This window comes from Oncorhynchus clarkii, chromosome 16 (genome assembly GCF_045791955.1).
Source record: "Oncorhynchus clarkii lewisi isolate Uvic-CL-2024 chromosome 16, UVic_Ocla_1.0, whole genome shotgun sequence".
NCBI classification, from domain to species: domain Eukaryota; kingdom Metazoa; phylum Chordata; class Actinopteri; order Salmoniformes; family Salmonidae; genus Oncorhynchus; species Oncorhynchus clarkii.
The window spans coordinates 32,531,148-32,554,149 of record NC_092162.1 but is presented as its reverse complement, the minus strand read 5'-3'; the positions used below and the strand labels follow the sequence as shown (position 1 = coordinate 32,554,149).

At 42.4% G+C, this 23,002-nt stretch overlaps 1 protein-coding gene across 1 annotated transcript in view; it reads left to right on the top strand.

Annotated features, from left to right (window-relative positions):
* Nucleotides 1-6,577: 6,577 nt before the first annotated feature.
* LOC139367562 (multiple epidermal growth factor-like domains protein 6) overlaps nt 6,578-23,002 on the top strand; it is a 110,519-nt gene continuing 94,094 nt past the window's right edge. The window contains exon 1 of the mRNA XM_071105814.1: nt 6,578-6,815. Within this exon, the coding sequence (XP_070961915.1) occupies nt 6,647-6,815 (169 nt within the window). The 5' untranslated portion in view covers nt 6,578-6,646. The remainder of the gene's footprint in view (nt 6,816-23,002) is intronic.

The following is a 23,002-nucleotide window of genomic DNA, read 5'->3' as shown; positions in this document are numbered from 1 at the left end:
TGACAGCTGCCTCTGATTGAGAACCACACCAGGCCAAACACAGAAACAGCAAATCATAGAAAAACTAACATAGACAACCCGCCCAACTCACGCCCTGACCATACTAAAACAAAGACATAACAAAATAACTAAGGTCAGAATATGACAGTCACCTTTAATTTGAGGGTATTTTCATCCATATCTGGTGAATCGTTTGGAGATTTTTGTACATAGTCCCCCCCATTTTAGGGGACCAAAAGTATTGGGACAAATTCACTTATGTGTGTTAAAGTAGTCAAAGATTTTGTATTTGGTCCCATATTCCTAGCAGGAAATGATTACATCAAACTTGTGACTACAAACTTGTTGGATGCATTTGCTGTTTGTTTTGGCTGTGTTTCAGAATTTTTTTTCCCAATATAAATGATTGGTAAATAATGTATTGTGTCATTTTGGAGTCACTTTCATTGTAAATAAGAATAGAGTATGGTAGCATGTGAATGTACCATGATTACGGATAGTCCTGAATGAATCGTGAATAATGATGAGTGAGAAAGTAACAGACGCACAAATATCATATCCCCAAGATATGCTAACCTCTAACCATTGCAATAACTGGGCAGGTTAGCATTTTTCGGGGTATGTTATTTGTGCATCTGTAACTTACTCATTTATCTAAACTTTTGACTACTTTAATACACATAAGTGCATTTGTCCCAATACTTTTGGTCCCATCAAATGGGGGGACTACAGTTGTAAGTTTACATACACCTTAGCCAAATACATTTAAACTCAGTTTTTCACAATTCCTGACATTTAATCCAAGTAAAAATGCCCTGTTTTAGGTCAGTTAGGATCTCTACTTTATTTTAAGAATGTGAAATGTCAGAATAATAGTAGAGATTTATTTCAGCTTTTATTTCTTTCATCACATTCCCGGTGGGTCAGAAGTTTACATACACTCAATTAGTATTTGGTAGCATTGCCTTTAAATTGTTTTACTTGGGTCAAATGTTTTGGGTAGCCTCCCACAAGCATCCCACAATAAGTTGGGTGAATTTTGGCCCATTCCTCCTGACAGAGCTGGTGTAAAGCTGAGTCAGGTTTGTAGGCCTCCTTGCTCACACACGCTTTTTCAGTTCTGCCCACACATTTTCTATGGGATTGAGGTCAGGACTTTGTGATGGCCACTCCAATACCTTGACTTTGTTGTCCTTAAGCCATTTTGCCACAACTTTGGAAGTATGCTTAGGGTTATTGTCTATTTGGTAGACCCATTTGCAACCAAGCTTTAACTTCCTGACTGATGTCTTGAGATGTTCCTTCAATATATCCACATAATATTCCTTCCTCATGATGCCATCTATTTTGTGAAGTGCACCAGACCCTCCTGCAGCAAGCACCCCCACAACATGATGCTGCCACCCCCGTGCTTCACGTTTAGGATGGTGTTCTTCGGCTTGCAAGCCTCCCCATTTTCTCTCCAAACATAACGATGGTCATTATGGCCAAACAGTTCTATTTTTGTTTCATCAGACCAGAGGACATTTCTCCAAAAAGTACGGTCTTTGTCCCCATATGCAGTCGCAAAACATAGTCTGTCTTTTTTATGGCGGTTTTGGAGCAGTGGCTTTACTAAGCGGCCTTTCAGGTTATGCCAATATAGGACTCATTTTACTCTGGATATAGATACTTTTGTACCTGTTTCCTCCAGCATCTTCACAAGGTCCTTTGCTGTTGTTCTGTACCCAAGTACATTCATCTCTAGGAGACAGAACGCATCTCTTTCCTGAGCGGTATGACGACTGCGTTGTCCCATGGTGTTTATACTTGCGTATTATTGTTTGTACAGATGAACGTGGTACATTCAGGCATTTGTAAATTGCTCCCATGGATGAACCAGAATTGTGGAGGTCATGGCTGATTTCTTTAGATTTTTCCATGATGTCAAGCAAAGAGGCACTGAGTTTGAAGGTAGGCCTTGAAATATATCCACAGGCACACCTCCAATTGACTCAAATTATGTCAATTAGCCTATCAGAAGCTTCTAAAGCCATTTCTGGAATTTTCCAAGCTGTTTAAAGGCACATTCAACTTAAGTGTATGTAAACTTCTGACCCGCTGGAATTGTGATACAGTGAATTTTAAGTGAAATAATCTATCTGTTAAAAATGGTTGGAAAAATTACTTGTATTTAATACCAGAGCTATTGATGTGATCCTTTCTGATTAGGCAGCTTAGACAAGTGGCAGAATGCACTGATTGAAGCGAACAGTTGCACTAATGTTTTAACTAACGGTTCAAAAAGACGAGCTGGAAAACGTTTGCTCCTAATGTTGGAAAGTTGGATGTGCACCGTGCAGCCATTTCGCTGTCATCTACTTTGAAAAGGTCAAGAGTTGGAGCCAGCGAAACTGGAGGTTGTGGTTTTTCAGATCTCTGTTTGTGTTTTCCATTGGCAATGATACGATTCTTGAAATATAATGAACAAAAAGGTTGAAGTAATTTGCCATGTTTGGAAGTTGTTTATGGAAGATGTTTCGTCCGTTATTTTCTGGCATTGGGCTTTTCGTGGTTACAGTACAAGATGTATCTGTTTGAACTAATCCATTTTCAAAATGGCCTCCAGGGATGTAGCAAATTTCCCTGTGAAATCTGCGGTAGGAAAGCCAGTGAACAAGGTTGAAGGCAGAGGAGTTGACCTGATGCACCATGACCACATGACTCAGCATAAAAATCAAATTAAAACATTTTGTCAGAAGTCTTATATAATGTATCCATTTTCCTAGTCAGGTCACATGGTTATAAAAGCTCTGGGCCCTACTTACAAACCCCTAAACCCCTCTTTCCCTCTCAGATATGAATGAGTGTGAGGAGACCAACGGTGGCTGTGAGACTTTGCGCTGCAACACCATTGGCAGCTTCTACTGCAAGTGTCCACTCGGCCAGGTGCTCAGGGAGGACGGCAAGACCTGCCAAGGTGAGTGCTGTCACGCGGTGATGTCACCTGTCACCTCACACTGGTCCCAGAAGCATCTGTGAATACAAGCCTGCAGTATGACTTAAAGGAATAGTTCACCCAAATTGCAAAATTACATATCGATTTCCTCACCCTGTAAGCAGTTTGTAATTTTGCAATTTGGGTGATCTTTCCCTTTAAAACCGAATGGTATGGGTTCACAGAATTAACAAAGAATACTGTGTGGCAGGGGTAGGCAAGTAAATTCAGCCTCAGGCCTCTATTTGTCAGATGCGGATGATCGGGGGGCCGGAACGTAATTATATTAATATGTTCACCATTAAACCCCAAAAGAACAATTATTTTATACTTTGATTACATTGATGACCATCATAGATTATGAGATGAAAGGTTCTCCTCACCATAGCTTTAGCCACGTCATTAGTGCTTAGTTGTGGTGGTCTGTCTGATCTCAGCCAACCTTTTTGACGAATAGGAAGTGATTGCACAAAGCAGTGTTATTACAAGGGGATCTCTATAATTATTGTGTAGAGTTAATCTGCCATACATGCATGGTTGTCTTTGTGCCCTGATTCATTGCATATACTAAAAAGGACGCAAAGTTGATGTTGTTGAATCTTTTCAGGGATACTGAGAGTTTTTGACTCAAAAACATTTGCCAGGTAAAATCTATGGAGAATATCCTTTAGTCCTTTGGCGTATCTAGCTACATGGTAGTTTAGTGTCTAGCTAGCTACCTTCAAACCACACTAATTAACTCACCGACACACAGAGCCCCACAGTGAGTAGAGCTGGAGCAGAGGATCACACATGTACACTGTCTGATGCAACACATTTTGTTAGTCATTTTACCCTCCAAATATTTCCTCTTCGTCTTCAGTGTCAAATCCAGAGGCACTCGACAACGCTAATAAAACAACATTCCAGAGGACATTTAATTCATGCCTTGGAGAGAGTCCTCAAGTTAGTTTGTAATTTAATAAAGTATATATTCAACCTCTCACATATCCATCGGAAATAAATGAATGACTCTTTTAATCCTTTGAATGTTTATCGCACAACTTCTTGACACAAAGAATTCACTGTTGTTTTTACTTTTTGTCCAAAAGTGTTGGTCCCCTTGGGAGCTACTTATTCTTCGGTCATGGCAATGATAGCTATTTTCTCTATTACACTAGGAATCCCAACAGCCGCCTATTGAAATGAAAAGAAGAGGCAGATGTTTGGAAAGTCATTAAGAATGAAGAATGTCCTGTCCGGTTTACATTAAGTCTTGGCTTTTCCCGGGTTGAAAGAACTGCTATGTTTTCTTTCCTTGGCCTCATTATTCATAAGAAGCCTCCAGGAGCTGTGTCCATGCCGTGCTGTATTACAGTAAGCAGGAGTGTAGGTGTGTAGATGTGTAACGTATGCACAAGCATGTTGGGAAAAATCTATGCTGAGCCGCAGAAATGTAGTGGTGCTACAATGATTCTGTGTGTGTATGTGTGGGTTTGCGTGCATGTTTGTGTGTGTTTGCATGTCCATGTGTGTGTTTGTGCTTGGTGCTCATGTGTGTCCTATTTAAGTCCAGACCTTTTGGCCTGAGGACAGTACCTATAAAAGATAGGAACAATTCATCCCAAGAGTCTCACTGCCATGGAAAAGACAGAGGATCCCTGAGGCAAAGCCAACATAAAATGCTCTCACTTCAAAGCAGGCCTTTAGCCTAGTCAATGGAGGTGCGTTCAGGAAAGTATGAACCACTGTAATGTGAACAGCCCAATCTCTTTCTAATCATGTCCGACTGGCTGCTGAACAATGTCTAAGGTGTCGCAGAGTGTCTGGTTTGTATCATAGACTTATGGCACAGGTACACGAGCCAAGTATTTTTTGTGGTACTGTACGGTATCCATATTAGGACAGCCTCAGGATGTGAGACATGACTGATACACCCCCACTGTGGTGGATGCTGCCTGCATGCTACATACGCAGCATCATCAACACAGCAACGTTTGAGGCTTGTGTGCCTGGATCGTCTTTTTACAGAGGTTATAATAGCCTAATAAAAATATATATTTTGAACACAATAAAGAAAATGTATTATGGGTCAACATCTAAATATTTCTCCCAGTGTTTATGAAAGCTCAGAATGCTTATATTCTTGATCTGACAGTTTTAATCGCATGTGACTATTTGTGAATGAGTGGAATCATCAACGGTGGTTTATTCGTAATGATTTCCTCTGTCCCCTGGATTTGCCTCACAGATGTTATTTTTTAGCAGCACATTCACCACTCACTCAAACAGCAAAGTCCAGCCTCTTGCAGTTCATGCCGAGGGCCTGATAAGTGAAATGAACTATCCCAGAATTACCCCAGGTTGAGACTAGAGTGCAGTGTGTTCGCAAGATGCCGGACAAAAGGCAATTTTAGAACCGTCCCACAACTCCTGCTTTGTCTACAGACATCCCCCAAACAAACAATGCAGGAGGAATGTAGGAGGAAGCATATAGGAGGATGCAGAGGAGACAGATAGAGAAGCATCATTATTAATGCCTCGGAATACAAATTTGAATGGTATGGAATTTGAAGAAAAGAGATATCTATGTAAAGAGATTATGATTTTATGCAATTCATCGTTACAACTGACTGAACAAAAATCAAATTGTATTGGTTGCATACACATATTTTGCAGATGTTATTGCGGGTGTAGCGAAATGCTTGTGTTTCTAGCTCCAACAGTGCAGTAATATCTTATAATACACAACGATATACAGTCGCTGATGCTATGAACTTACAGCAGCTAATGCTGGTGTCTTTTTTGATTGTTTTTTTCTGTTCTCCACATGACATTTTAAAGTGTTTTAAATGTATAGAAATGCAGTAAATGAGCTTCAACTTTAAAATTGTTTTACTTCAGGCTCTGTCATTCTATAGATGAGCTCACGTATGGCTTGCTTGGCACATCACTTGACCACACTATTACCGTGCTATTTCCCTCACTCAGCTGAAGTTGGCTATTCCCTCGCTGCTCCCATCCATGCACAGCAGTAGATGATTGAATACATCAAGAACAGCCCTTGCAAATCCCACAATGCCTTTAATGTCCAAAATGACATTAACGTGTTGATTTATGTTGGGCTTATAGCAATATACTTTGGATAAAGTTGATCGAGTCCATCATGTGAATAAATATGAGTTTTTAACAGTTTCATGTGTTGAAATGCTTTTATTGTGGTGTAATTCAATATCTTATGAACGTTCCTGTGTGGTTCAGTTGTTCGTGTTTCTCCGCTTCGAACTGTGCTTCTGTCATTGCATCTGAGGATGGAAGAAGGAGGGAGGGACATGGAGGAGGAGTGTGGACCTGTGTTCGGTGAATGGAGAGAGAGGAAGGGAGAATGAGAACGAGAGGAGGAGGAGGGATGAGGGAGGGTCTCCAACTAAAAGAGAGAAACATGCAGCATGTCTGTCAAAGCTGAGAGAGAGAGAGTTAGAGAGAGAGAGAGGAAATGCTGCCTGAAATAACAAAGAAAATGACTTACTATACTTAAACCCAGAGAGTCAACTGGTGCGGTGATCATACCTCCTTTGGGATACTATCGACAGCTTGGTACAAGTTCTACTATTCTATCTACAAATCTTCTAACTTCCAAGCTTAGTTCTCTGTAGATACTTATCTCACACTTTCAGTGCTGTTAAGACCATGGCATCCCTAGGATGGGTCGTGGTGGTTCTAGTGGGCTTTTGGAGCCAGCTAAGCCCAGGTCAGGGAGCTAATAATGGGCCTGGCAGATACCGCTACCAGCGCAGGAACTGCTACACCTGCTTCTATGGATACAATGGCTACAACACGGGGCACATGAAAGGTGCAGGTGAGTGAGAAGTATGTGCTGTGTGCACAGTGCTCTACCATAGTACAGTATATCAGTCCCCGTTGTGAGCAAGATCATGTCATATCTGTCATCGTGTGTAGAATATGACATTAGACTTTGTCACTTGAACGTCCTGGAATGCAAGGGAACCTGTAGTTTTTATTGATTATATCTAAGAGATTATAATTCTGAATCAAGGCTTCTGTGTATACTGACATCTGACATGTAGACACATTATCTGTGTGTGTGTGTGTGTGTGTGTGTGTGTGTGTGTTTGTTTGTTACAAATACAATGCAATGCAACTTCATTGTCCTATATAGGGCTGTAACCTACATTAATGGCTTAACCTGCATTTATTTGCATGTTTAAAATGGTAATGTGTGAGTGGAGTAATGGGACACGTATAAAGTACTTTGAAAGCAGTAGGGATCAGGATACACTGGTGCTGCAGTTAAGGGGAATATACTGGAAGATGAGCTCTATGAGCCCTGTGTAGAAATGAAAGCGAGCGGGACAGAGAGAGCGAGAGAGACCATGCAAGTCTATATCGAGGTTGGCCATCTTGATTACAGAGAGAATTACAAAATAACAAATATGTGACCAACCGGCTCGATTCGTTCGTATGTAGCAAAACTTGAAATTGTGTTTTTTTTTACGTTGGATAAAAGTAGAGACTCAGAGCTAGAAAATTGTATATCATACACTACAGTTCAGGAACAATGGGAAAGTAATTATGTTTTGAAAGTTGATAAACTTTTGAGAAAATTGCCCTTGAATGTTTAAGTACACTTACTGGAGAGCTCTTCTTTGTCTACACCCATTCAGCATCTTCACACCTTCTTAAGCCTTAGCTCCACCCATCCTTTTAAGCATTCACATGTGAGGCCATGTGCTAAACAGAGTGACTACAGTAGTGTACTAAATAAACAAAGATTTCAAGACTAAAGGCTGGTTTATACTGTCTATCGACATGTCTGTATACAGTTGTCATAGTTACATCATGAACATTCTATTGGCGTCCGACATCAAACTTGTCGTTGTTGTAATGAAAAAGGATAAACACAAAACGACAGGCTGCATGACATCAGCAGCCTGGTGGACCAAAATAACCTAACTGGTGTATTTTAACACCAATAAATCCATCCGTTTAACAATGAATTTAGTATATGTTAATCTAGCAAACAAGGTTTTGTACTCCCTGACAAAAGGCCATGCAGCCGAAACACTTCCAAGTTTTTCAACTTTGTTTCCATTGAACATACCATACAAATAAAGACATTTTAATTCATTATATGAAGAGTGCCCTGGTCCTCCTTTCTTTTTAATGTTTTGGTTTGTGTCTAGCTTGTTAGTTAGCTAACTAGCTAACACTAAGTTAGCTGGCTAGCCAGTTCAAATAATGACCATATCATATAGCTGACAACGTCTTAACTTTAGCTAATTTGTATTCATTATTACAGGAAAATAAACTCAATTAAGATAATTATTTACAAGTTAATGGCGAACTAATTACAGAAAATACTTGGACACCGTCTCGTTGGCCTAACGTTATATCCTAATTTGACTTTGGTGCAGGTCATGTTGTTCTTCACTTCTCTGGTAAACACACACCATATCAAATAAAATATAAGTTTATTGTCAGGATACAGAAGGTGTAAATGGTACAGTGAAATGGTTACTTGCATAGTGGAGTCTTCTATTTAGACATGTAGCTAACTAACTAGCTAGCTAAACAATGAACCATAATCTTAACTCATAACTTTTCTACCCTGTTTGAATCTACAGGTAGCTAAAGCTAACCAACCAGGTTTAATGTTAGCTAGCTAGCTAACATTAGGCTATAACTAGCAATGCAAGTGGTTCTGAGATACAAATAATATTACTACACAGATGATACACATAACTTTAGCCAGTGAGCCAGCCAGCTAACGTTAGCTAGCTAGCTAACAGTATGCTTTAACTTAAAATGAAAATAACTTTCTGACAAAATTAGAAACGTATGATATCTGAAAATATAGCTAGCTAGACTCTCTTAACGGTATACATGGATGAACGCTTCTCCCTCTCTGTCACGGATGCCATGGTTGCCTTTAGTTTGAAGATGTAATCCAGAGACAGGAGTTCTTTACAACAGCCTTCTGTGTGTTCTCTTTTCAACTCCCTCCACATATTTGCAATCAAAATGCCTGAATTTTCTCCATCTCCTTAGCTATCATACTCTGCTTCTACCGGGCATTCCACAGATTTCAAAACTCGGTCCTCCAGAAAGTGGAGAGCATTAGCAACACTTTTGCAGTTCTTCATGATATCGTTAAAAAAGGTTGCTTTAGAAAGAATTACCAACATATACTGAGCAGCTCATGTTATAGACAGAAGCGTGCTACATAGCACACCAATTCTAACTCATCTCTCGGCATGTCCAGCCCATCCCCATCCATTCTCAGCCAATCATGGCTAGCGGGAAGGTTCCTGTCTTTTCTGCTAAACCATCTCGGCTCGTAATTTAACAATTTTATTCGGATTTACAGATGGCATACAAGTTTGCTATTACGGCACATTGAAGTTCATACGTTCCAGAAGGCATTTCTACCAAATAACGCATTTTGATTAAAAAAAATAGTTCATTCAAATACCTCTCCTGTGAAGTAGTGACGCTCGACATATGCCTAGTTTCCTGAAATGAGTCACATATAATTCCATTTACTGACCCCTGAAGCCTCCACTCTTCAACTCAATATTTTATAACAATCAAACAAGGAAGTGAATTGTTGGAGCCAAATTCCCTTACTTTCAGTCTCATGATAAATGTTAACTAGAATCACGAAATATTGACGTATTGAATATAATTATGAATATTGCATTTAGAATTATGGAGTATGATTGATGGAATCATGTTTTTGAGTTTTCTATTATGTTATCATGGGTATTTGAAAGCAGTATGGAGCCTCACCTGGGCACACCCCTTTTTCCCTTGTTCCCCTTCCCTATACCTATTTAGTGGTATGGTATTATGGCTCAGCTAGGCCCCAGTTATGGAGGGGTGACATACAGTTTTTGACCACTACTACTACATGTTTAAATCAGATTGCTTATGCTTTGATCATGGATCGACTATAGCCTATGAAATTACCGTTGTTTGGAAACGTGAAACCTTTTGTTTGGAGAATCATTTTTTGTTTTTATACAATCAAGGCTTGTGAGACTCTCCTTTTTTGGTTGCTTTGGAAGCGGGTCTGACTGTGGCATCACATACCTGTAGCCTCAAGGCAAGTTTTGAATTGGATTACATATTGCCTTTATAACAATGTTTTACAGCTGTCAAAGCTTCATCCTCCTAAATTGGAAAAATCAACGGATACATTTTGGGAAGGTGATGGGATGGCCGTCATGGAAAAAAGGAAAGGAAAAACCATGTCCTTGGATGCTTTAAGCATCCAAGTATGGTGTGTTTTTTGCTACGGCCACACTCAGAATACAGAGGAAATCGTATGACTTACATGAAAAAGCAAATTCTCCGACACGAAATCCCAGTGTCGGCACCCTAACTCTAGATGGTGTAACCCGCGTCAGCATCAGGGGAGGGTGATGCGAGAGTGTGAGCTGTATGTCTTAGATTAGAGATTATAAACTTCCTGGCATAGTCAATCTGCAGATGCAGCAGTTTCTCTGTTGTTTCTTTGACTTGATGAATTCCTGGGATCCTCCTGATTTATGACAGTTGGACTTTGTTGCTTTTTTTATGTGTCTTATCATTGTCCAGTAAGAGTATGGCAAGCACAGGAAGATCCTGGCATCAGATCACACATGCCGATGCATGGACACAGGCAAGAACGCACGCACCCATGCACACACATTTATGTGCAAACGTACACACACACACAAATACATGCACACACGCACACATACATTCACACACACATATGCCAATATTACTTCACAAAACCAAGGTTCTGCTGCACTCCATACTCCTAATCTTTAAACACTGAGTGATTGAACCACAGAAGACCACAGTCTTGTAACCACCAAGATACATACTCTATCATCTCAGCCAAGTGTGTTCATGGTTCCAGTTTCAATCATGTTGATGCTGGCTGGAAGTGTGAGAGCGACCCTAAGGCAGCTGTTTAGGACATTACAATTGTGTTTTGTTGTGCTAGTCTGTGTGAATTTCATGGCTGTTAATGAGAGTTCAATGAGCAGTGAATGACTGTGAGGTCAGGGAGAGAAGTTGGTCAGAGCAACAGGGGCCAGAGGCTGATTTCCTTGACGGATTGCTCACTTGCTGCAGTTGTTCTTTCTCAATTCAATAAAAAAAAGGCTTTTCTTGGCATGGGAAACATATGTTTACATTGCCAAAGCAAGTGAAATAAACAATCAGAAATTAACAGTAAACATTACACTCATGAAAGTTTCAAAGGAATAGAGACATTTTAAATGTTATATTATGGCTATGTACAGTACAGTGCTGTAGCAATGTGCAAATAGTTGAAGTACAAAAGGTTCTTGTGCTGACGTTGCTTCCAGAGGCAGTTTGGAACTCGGTAGTGAGTGTTGCAACCGGCCTACGCGCTTCAGCACTCGGTGGTCCAGTTCTGTGAGCTTGTGTGGACTGCCACTTCGTGGTTGAGCCGTTGTTGCTCCTTGACATTTCCACTTCACAATAACAACACTTACAGTTGACTGAAGCAGCTCTAGCAGGGCAGAAATTTGACAAACTGACTTGTTGGAAAGGCGGTGCCACTTTGAAAGTCACTGAGCTCTTCAGTACGGCCATTCTACTGCTAATGTTTGTCTATAGAGATTGCATGGCTGTGTGGTCGATTTTACACATCTGACAGCAATGGGGGTGGCTGAAATATCCAAATCCATTCATTTGAAGGGTGTCCACATACTTTTTTGTGTATTTTCCTTTTTCATCTGTGCTATGACTAAAGTACTGGGTTTTTCATGTCGGGTCATGTGAATTGGAAACACTCCTTGCCTAAGGTCGATCAAACCCTTTCAAACTACCACAAACCCATTCTGAATCTGATATCAAAAGAGCCAGAGACAACTTACACGGACAACATACTCTGTAGTTTAGTGAACTATTATATCAGGGCAGAGCGTTATGCAAAGAATAGTTACAATGTCTTTAAACATAAATTCCTCTACTTTTCAACCTCATATCATTATGTCCAGCACAATATCAGTGTCTACATATGAGAACATGGCGCGTTCCAGACTTGGAGCATCGGTACTGCTTGCCATGCGGTAGCAGAGAGAACAGTCTATGACTTGGGTGGCTGGAGTTTTTTTTAACCATTTTTAGGGGCTTCCTATGACACCGCCTGGTATAAAATTCCTGGATAGTAGGTAGCTCGGCCCCAGTGATGTACTGGGCCGTAAGCAATACTCTCTGTAGCGCCTTGCGGTCGGATGCCAAGCAGTTGCCATACCAAGATGTGATGCAGCCAGTCAAGATGCTCTCAATGGTGCAGCTGTAGAACTTTGAGGATCTGAGGCCCATAACAAATCCTTTCAGCTTCCTAAGCGAGAAGAGGTGTTGTCGTGCCCTCTTCACAACTGTGTTGGTGTGTGTAGATCATGATGGATCCTTAGTGATGTCGACACTGAGGAACTTGAAGCTTTTGACCCGTTCCACTACAGCCCCGTCGATGTGAATGGGTGCGTGCTCTGCCCTTTGTTTCCTATAGTCCGCGATCATTTCCTTTGTCGTAATGACATTGAGGTAGAGGTTTTTGAGAGGTTGATGGCCCACCAGAGGTTGGTTCAACCTGAGCACTCACCGTAGGAACTGATTGCCTGTAAAATCCATATATTCAATCACTAAATCAAGTACTTTCAAAATGTTAATTGAAAATAATACCCCCCTTTTCATGAAGTAGATTTTACGGCATGTCACTCATTCTACTGCGCTCTATTCTAACCAAACCTGCATTACCAGTTCATATCAGTAGGTATCACTATGCACTGGCTTGTAGAAAAAAACTGATGATAGCTGCCTCTCTCTGTATTTGTGAACATTATGGTCAATTCTCTCTTTCTGCATTAGCCATCCATCTGTTATGGTTGAACAAATGTGTTCATATTGTTTGTGTAAACTGCTCTGTGGCAGAATTGTTAGGTTTTTTAATTTTAAGACACATGTGCGCCACCAACGATAGTGATTAATCACCTGTAGTGGAAATACAATTATATTACTGGAACATTACTGGACTAACATTTTTACATTTTAATTTTTAGACATTTAGCAGGTCTTATCCATACATTTTCATGCTTTCTTCATACTAGTCCCCCATGTTGACTGACTAACCTCTTCAGGAACTTCAGTCTCCCTTGACCTTGGGTAGCAGCAGGAGATCATTTCATCTTCTTTATCCTGTGCCAAACACATTTATTCAAGTCTAAATTGTGAATGTTAGCGGCTGGCTGCATGATTGCATCAACCTAGTTAGCTAATGTTAGCTCGCTAGCTAGCTATTCAGCTAGGCTACTCTAAAGCTAACGTTAGTCGTTTTCTTAGCTAGCTATAGATTAGAACATTCTAGCTAGTTTTAGAGCAGGGGTGTCAAACTCAAATACCCAGTGGGCCAAAATGTAAAACCTGAACAAAGTCACGGGCCAACATTGAACAAATTAACCTTTTAATATGGACCCAAACAAGTTTTGCTTTAACATTGAATATGGAACAAGCATCGCTTATTACCATACAATATATAATTTAATAGTGGAGACATGCAAAATCGAATTTCAAATGAAAAAACACATCAATGGCATTCATTTATTAAATAAATAAAATTTAAATAAAAATCGTATGCCTCTTTTCTATTTGCAGCCTTCTGATTTAAATACCAAAATAAACTTTTTCCACTGGCTAATAATTTTACAAATAAAATGATAATAAATCAATCAACCATTCAAGCCCATGCCTTGTAGCAAGAAAAAGTGCATAAAGAAAACGTTAATTATTGCACACTGGTCTAATCTGATGTGCCCAAGCCAGATACCTGGCATCTCTTCTTGGATGCTAGTTCATCAATGTCTGGGCTCAAGCTCTGAGCTGAAGAAATCCTCAGTATCGAGCGAAGATGTTCATCAGTCAGACGTCTCCTGTGAGTTGTTTTGGTCATCCTCATCGAGGAGAAAAGTTGCTTGCATAGATAAGTGCTGCCGAACATGGAGAGCATCTGAGCAGCTTGGGTGCGGAGCTGAGGCATTGTGTCAGGGATGAACCGTGGAAACTGTGCGGCGCCCACAGCATCATACTTTGACTTCAGCGTGTCGTTGCACTGGAGTTCAATCAGCTCCATTTGGATGTTGGTTGGTGCATTTTCCACATCAACTGCGAAGGGATTACTAAGCAGTTCAAACTAAGCAGCCCATTTCTGGGCATCGAAGTCGGCAAATCGCCGGCTAAACTCAGCGGCGAGAACACTGAGTTTTTCAGCAAACTGTGCGCATGGGAACACGGCGGTAGAAATCTGCGCTTTTATGGATTGGCAGCAGGGAAAATGGCAAGGGTTTCCTTGCAGCATCTGATTCTCCCACAGGCACAGTTTAGTTTTGAAGGCCCTCACTGCAGCGTACATGTCTGTGATGATGCGCCCCCGCCCCTTAAGCTGCAGGTTCAGCGCATCGAGATGGCTCGAGATGTCACAGAGAAAGGCCAGCTCACACAGGAACTTTTGCTCCCGGAGTTCTGCTGTATCCTTCCCTTTGGTTTCCAGGAATTGACATATTTCCTCACGCAGCTCGAAACATCTGTTCAGTACTTTTCCTCTGCTTAGCCATCTCACCTCTGTGTGATACGGCACGTCTGCGTATTCCGAACCACACTCCTCCAGAAAAGATTTAAACTGGCAGTGATTTAGACCATCTGTCGTTAATCCAACGAGTTTATCCCACGGCAGCTTTATTTCAGTTACACATTTGGAAACCTCCTCAAATATTTCCTTTCCTGTGGTTGTGCCATGCATTGATTTGAATCCTAATAGCTCCTCCGTAAAACACAGATTTGAGTCCACTACACGGATGAAGACTGACAGCTGAGCAGTATCAGATGCGTCGCAGCTCTCATCCACAGCGAGGGAGAACGCAACAAAATCTTTTCCCTTTTCCATCAGCTGGTCATACAGATTGGTGGCAAGATCACATGTGCGATCAGCTACTGTGTTCCTGCTCAGGCTCACGTTTGAAAATGCTTGTTTTTTCTCTGGGCATACGAGGTCACAAACCTTCATCATGCACTTTTTCATGAACTCTCCCTCATTAAAGGGCCGGGCTGATTTTGCGATCTCTGCTGCCACTATATAACTAGCCTTTACAGCAGCCTCGCTTTGTGATGTGGCTTTTTTAAACATATTCTGTTGTGAAACCAAACTTCTTTTCATCTCCTCTACTTTCTGGCTCCTTTGAGTCATGTCCAGGTCCTTGTATTTGTCATGGTGTTTTGTTTCATAGTGTCGTCTAATGTTGTACTCCTTACTTACAGCCACGTTGACTCCACAAACAAGACAAACAGGTTTGTCTTTTACATATGTAAACAGATATTCTGCCTCCCACTTGTCCAGAAAGCTCCTGTTTTCTGCCTTTCTTTTCGCCATTTTTGGGAAGGGTTAGCTCGCTGACAGTTGTAGCGTCTATGTTGCTATGACTACTGTCACAGAGGAGAGAGCGTTTCTGGGTCCTGTCCTGATTGGCGCGCGAAAACAGCAGAGCATTATGGGATTCGTAGTATTAGTGGTGAATGCGCTGTATAATACCGGCGGGCCAGCTCTAGTAGTAATTTGGTATTGTCTCGCGGGCCAAATATAATTACCCCGCGGGCCAAATTTGGCCCACGGGCCAGAGTTTGACACCCATGTTTTTAGAGGATGACTGCTTTTATTAACTGCTTTTATTAACCCACCTTGTTTTCCATGAACATGTGTGTTCACTCTCTCATGAGGTAAGCAAACAAGCAGACAGGAGAGGAGGGTTTCCACTAAATCACAGCCACAAAGTCAGATTCTACAGACGGGAGAGGAGTGTGAGCGAAGAAAGAAATCAAGTTAAACAACAAGGTGTTTGTGCAGCTAAACTAGTTGTTAAGAGGTGTGGTTGATGAGGCTCTGTAGGCTGTAGCTAGGAGACCACTGTGACTGACAAGTGAATTCACCTGTCGCAGTGAGCGTGGGGGTTACCACGTGAAATGACAGGGAGAGGGTTGCATCCACTAGGCAAAACTGAGGCGAACAAGCTAAAATTGGGAGAGATGCTGTATGTAACTTGTCCAGTAAGAAAAACCTGCTTTCTTTTCCATTGCAAAATGTTTTTCAAAGTTTTTCTATGACCTGAAATTAAGTAGTATGTCTGGTAAACGCGTTCAGTGTTTTCAAAGTAGTGTGACAGCGCCACACCAGATGAAAAAGCATTGGGGCAAATGCTGTCTCACCACATGTTTTCCGGCTGCTCTGGTGTCAAGTAATTGTCTTTTTGTTTTTTCATGATTTGGTTAGGTCTAATTGTGTTGTTGTACTGAGACTCTGTAGGATCTGTTTGGGGACTCTTCTCTACGTTAATCTCTCTGTAGGTGAGGGCTTTGTTATGGAAGGTTTGGGAATCGCTTCCTTTTAGGTGGTTGTAGAACTCACTGGCTCTTTTCGCACACGCACCCTCATACACACACACAGTGTGTCAATTGAGCCTCTTGTCAAGATTCTTTGCAGATCTGTCAGGGGGGTCCTCATCAGCCTGTAGTGTCTGCATGTGTTCGATTAGTACGCTGTTTGGGAGGCTCACTTTGTATACACTGTAAATGTAAATGTGTAGACTATGTACTGTATACAGTGTAATATAATGTTCTTTAATGTACTGAAACTGGAGGCTATTCTGCACAGACACAGTTAAGCAAATACACAGTGCGTTACTGTAGCGCCCAGAGAGAACAGATTTTGATGGAAATGGGCTGTTTTCTGTTCCTTATTCTCCTGCTTTAATAAAAATTCTGAGGTTGGATTGTGTGTGTGTGTGTGTGTGTGTGTGTGTGTGTGTGTGTGTGCGCACGCACCTGAGTGTGCGTGCTTGTGAGAGCTTGCCAGTGTGTGCTTGCCAGTGTGTGAAGTCTGCGTGGCATGTTTCATGAATCCCTGCTTTCCATCAGTGTTGATGTGGCTTTGGATTTTATCTCCTTGTTGGCAGTGTCCTATGAAAACATGCCACGTCTTGCATACAGGAACAGCCTTAATAAAATGCCTCAAAGCAGCATGATTGATGAAACAATGATTATTTTTCAAATTGAAATGCATACTCCCCACTTTGTTGTGGAGTCAATGTTCACGACCCGTGAACGGCCATTTTGTCTGCCATCGTTTCATACGAGAGTAATCTTCACCTTCATGCTTCACCCTGTAATTATCAAGAGGATATAAGGTTGTGGAGCTGATGCTTAGACCAGATTCTGTTCAGTTGTAATGTGAATGAAAAAGTTAACGCTGTTAACCTCCCTCTTAAAAAAATGACGGATGCCTTTGCCCGTTGGGGTAAGAAACATATCGTATGTCAAAGTGCCTACCCCCTTAAGACAATGATTTGCAACCCAGATATCTTGCCAACAGAATGTTAATATGGTTGCCAGCGCAGTGAGAAATACATTAGTAGCGCCTATTGTACAGTATATCATCACAGAGAGGCTGCTGGCCATTTAAGTTTGGTGGCCAACCGGGGGTCAGACATAATTATTTATCTCATGGAGGAGAATAGGCAGGCCTTTAATCATCATCACAGGAGTACTACCAAGTCCTGAGTGCAATCAGGCCCTTTTATCATGGGCAGCCTCAGAGAGTGTGCTTGACTGTCTGATGAGCTGTCTGGACAAGTCTGCCTTCCTTCTTCAGAGAGAGACTGACCTCTAATCAATGCTGCAGTCAAGTGCTCTTACACCCTACCTTACCCTCTACCTTACAGCACCCCATGGGGTGGTCTGGCACTGCTTTGTGTTTATCAAGAAAGGCCACCCATTCCATCACTGTTAAAGGGCAATATTTCAGCACTTTTCAACCTCATAGTTTCTATCTCCAGCGCCATAGCATTATCTACATATGTGAAAACAGTCATTTGGGAAGAACCATGATGTTATTTGGTTATTTTTCTTCTTAACCATAATTGGTTTCTGTATACTGTACATATACAGTTGGTAATGTGTCATTCACTTGAAATATGAGTGTTTCACTTTGAGTAATGCTGCTTTTACATGGTACGAGGTAGACGGTAGACGGCAAATCAGATGTCATTGTTTTCAATGAGAGAACGATTGTAAATGCCATTGAGGCTGGCTGGCGGTGAATGCCGTCAGCCGCCACGGTAGATGGGACTTGCCACCAGAGTTAAAATATTTCAACTTTTGCCCTCTGCCATAGTGTTGTCCTCTACCGGATGTGTGTTTACTGAAATCACCATAGCAACGCATACTGTAGTGCTGGCTTGCTTTTGCCATCATTTTCTTTTTTGCTTTCTTGTCCTGATATCCCGACTGGTAGGACATTTTTTTGCATCCCTCATCTAAACGCAGCATGACTCTTTGTTTGGCTCCTGACTGTTAAAGCAATGAAACTAAGACCCCTGCACCCTTAATTTCTAAGATTCATCGTGGCGTCCTTCTGCTTACATCTCTTGTCGTTCCACAAATTTCTGTGTTTTTGCTTTCACTCTCTCCATCCAGTCAGACCCTCCAGCAGTAAATTGTCCCTTGGCTGTGAGAAGTAGTAACATTTTCAAATCCTTATAGCATTTACATGCTGCATCTGGGAACAGCTGCGTCTGGGAACAGCTGCGTTTGGGAACAGCTGCGTCTGGGAACATGGAATGTGTCTGGGAACAGCTGCATCTGGGAACAGCTGCGCCTGGGAACAGCTGCGCCTGGGAACAGCTGCGCCTGGGAACAGCTGCGTTTGGGAACAGCTGCGTCTGGGAACATGGAATGTGTCTGGGAACAGCTGCATCTGGGAACAGCTGCGTCTGGGAACAGCTGCTTCTGGTAACAGCTGCGTTTGGGAACAGCTGCGTCTGGGAACATGGACTGTGTCTGGGAACAGCTGGGTCTGGGAACAGCTGCGTTTGGGAACAGCTGCGTCTGGGAACATGGAATGTGTCTGGGAACAGCTGCGTCTGGGAACAGCTGCGTCTGGGAACAGCTGCGTTTGGGAACAGCTGCGTCTGGGAACATGGAATGTGTCTGGGAACAGCTGCATCTGGGAACAGCTGCGTCTGGGAACAGCTGCGTTTGGGAACAGCTGCGTCTGGGAACATGGAATGTGTCTGGGAACAGCTGCATCTGGGAACAGCTGCGTCTGGGAACAGCTGCGTCTGGGAACAGCTGCGTCTGGGAACAGCTGCGTTTGGGAACAGCTGCGTCTGGGAACAGCTGCGTTTGGGAACAGCTGCGTCTGGGAACATGGAATGTGTCTGGGAACAGCTGCATCTGGGAACAGCTGTCTCTGGGAACAGCTGCGTCTGGGAACAGCTGCGTCTGGGAACAGCTGCGTCTGGGAACATTGAATGTGTCTGGGAACAGCTGCGTCTGGGAACAGATGCGTCTGGGAACATGGAATGTGTCTGGGAACAGCTGCGTCTGGGAACAGCTGCGTCTGGGAACAGCTGCGTCTGGGAACAGCTGCGCCTGGGAACATGGAATGTGTCTGGGAACAGCTGGGTCTGGGAACAGCTGCGTCTGGGAACAGCTGCATCTGGGAACAGCTGCATCTGGGAACATGGAATGTGTCTGGGAACAGCTGCGTCTGGGAACAGATGCGTTTGGGAACAGCTGCTTCTGGGAACGTGGAATGTGTCTGGGGTTCATACAATTTGAGGATGAAAATACAATTTGAGGATGAAAGGGACAGCTTCGTAAATAAAGACATTTGATTTACAAACAGTTTGTTTTGTCTGTTAATGGACTTTCAGATCATTTGAACTGACGACCTTGACCTCACCCAGACACAACACTTGATTAGGCTATTTGGCCCAGTGCCTCATGAAGTGCAGTTATTCCCGCATATGTACATTATATAAATACCGCTGGCCAACTCTCTGCTCTGACACACAAACAAAATCTTCAAATGTTTCCCTCCTCTCGATAAATAAATTGAGTGTTGCTGTAACACTCCAAACCCCTCATGCTACCGAGATAAATCCACTGGTACGATCAACAATACAATACACACTAAATCCCCGGCTGATTACCAGGCATTTACTGCTTATCACACTGCCCAGTTTTAATGGCCACTGGGCCACTCTCCACTCCTGGGCCAAAGCCAGACCCTTCCTTTTGCCTTTTATACATTCCTCTGGTGGCTCATTCAGGCACATGCCCCCACATGGACCCTAATATAGCACCAGATGCAAAAACAACAGAGGACATCTGAGTTTAACAACGTTTGTGTCAAAAGCCAAATACCTTCTATTTCTTGTTCTGGCTTTCATGGTTTTGTTTTGGTGCTCTCTGGTCATGTTGACGTTGGAAGTTTAGTGGATGTCTGCATGTCAGATGGTTTTTCATAGGCTTGAAAGGCAAGCCTCGTGACCACAGTGTCTTGAAATGATAACAGTAATGCGTGTCAGTGTCGTTATGGAATGCTGCTTGACATTGTGGAACAATGTCTGTTTATCAAAGAAACTGAGGAAAACATGTTTGTTCTTCAGAAACCCCAAATGGAGAATAAGCTTTCGTCTTACTTAGAAAATGTCACTTGATGGCTTTGATAAAGTCAACAACAGAGACATACTGTACTTGTCGTGACTGCTGTTTGCTGCCACGTGTGTCTTGTTGATTGTATATATGTGGCTCCATTAAAGGTTAGCTTATAGAGCAATATCCACTGTGCTGGGAAGAAACTGTTATGTTGTTGATAGGCTCAGGTTTGTGCTGAGCATGTATTGTCCCATGGTAGTGCTTTTTGAAGAAGTATTATCCAAAATAGAGGACCTTCATACGGGTCCCTGACGGACACCTAATGTCATAGAGGCCCCTGGATAAAGTTTTAATAGAGGCATAGAGAATCATTGACCTTTAACCTGTTAAGGATAGATCAAGCTTATGGAGAGGAACTGGATGACATGTTTACAGCCTTTGAGGAGGCTTGGATGGGCCCTATGTTCATTTTCCATTGCCATTCCTGATCCAGGGAGTAATGCTAACTTTTGTTGAAATAAATGGGATAGATATACTCCATTGTAGTGGTTGGTTGTCAAAATGCCATAGGTTTTCTAACTTTTGATGGAATTTTCTCAGGTCGTCTGTCGTTAGACTGGCTGGTTTTGTGTGAATGTGTGAGTGTGTGTGTGTGTGTGTGTGTGTGTGTGTGTGTGTGTGTGTGTGTGTGTGTGTGTGTGTGTGTGTGTGTGTGTGTGTGTGTGTGTGTGTGTGTGTGTGTGTGTGTGTGTGTGTGTGTGTGTGTGTGTGTGTGCGTGTGTGTGTGTGTGTGTTTACTGGCCCTCCAATGCTTGCTTTGCTAATTGTTCTGGCCTTTGTCCATCTGTCTCCTGTTACCACCTGGCCCCGATGAGATTGGCATGCGACTGTATTTCTTGCTGATTCCTCTGTGTGTCTAAGGCTTCTCTATAAGAAGCTTGTAGGGCTTCTGGGGCTTAGGCAGAGCTTTTCCACTGCAATACACTGTATAGCGAGAGCAGGGCTTCTGTGGTGCACTGTACAGTAAGAACTCTTCCAATATAATACATTGTACAGCGAGAGCTTTTCAACTACAATACACTGTACAGCGAGAGCTTTTCGACTACAATACACTGTACAGCAGAGCTCTTACACTACAATACACTGTACAGCAGAGCTCTTACACTACAATACACTGTACAGCAGATCTCTTCCACTACAACACACTGTACAGCAGAGCTCTTACACTACAATACACTGTACAGCAGAGCTCTTCCACTACAATACACTGTACAGAGAGAGCTTTTCCACTACAATACACTGTACAGCGAGAGCTCTTCCACTACAATACACTGTACAGCAGAGCTCTTCCACTACAATACACTGTACAGCAGAGCTCTTCCACTACAATACACTGTACAGAGAAAGCTTTTCCATTACAATGCACTGTACAGCAGAGCTCTTTCACTACAATACACTGTGCAGCAGAGCTCTTCCACTACAGTACACTGTATAGCGAGAGCAGGGCTTCTGTGATGCACTGTATAGTGAGAGCTCTTCCACTACAATACACTGTACAGCAGAGCTCTTCCACTACAATACACTGTAAGGAGATAGCTCTTCCACTACAATACACTGTACAGCGAGAGCTCTTCCACTACAGTACACTGTATAGCGAGAGCTCTTCCACTACAATACACTGTACAGCAGAGCTCTTCCACTACAATACACTGTACAGCAGAGCTCTTCCACTACAATACACTGTACAGAGAGAGCTCTTCAACTACAATACACTGTATAGCGAGAGCTCTTCCACTATAATACACTGTACAGCAGAGCTCTTCCACTACAATACACTGTGCAGCAAAGCTCTTCCACTACAGTACACTGTATAGCGAGAGCTCTTCCACTATAATACACTGTACAGCAGAGCTCTTCCACTACAATACACTGTGCAGCAAAGCTCTTCCACTACAGTACACTGTATAGTGAGAGCTCTTCCACTACAATACACTGTACAGCAGAGCTCTTCCACTACAATACACTGTAAGGAGATAGCTCTTCCACTACAATACACTGTACAGCGAGAGCTCTTCCACTACAGTACACTGTATAGCGAGAGCTCTTCCACTACAATACACTGTACAGCAGAGCTCTTCCACTACAATACACTGTACAGCAGAGCTCTTCCACTACAATACACTGTACAGAGAGAGCTCTTCAACTACAATACACTGTATAGCGAGAGCTCTTCCACTATAATACACTGTACAGCAGAGCTCTTCCACTACAATACACTGTGCAGCAAAGCTCTTCCACTACAGTACACTTTATAGCGAGAGCTCTTCCGTTACAATACACTGTATAGCGAGAGCTCTTCCACCACAATACACTGTACAGCAGAGCTCTTCCACTACAATACACTGTACAGCAGAGCTCATCCACTACAGTACACTGTATAGCGAGAGCTCTTCCACTACAGTACACTGTACAGCAGAGCTCTTCCACTACAAGACACTGTATAGCGAGAGCTCTTCC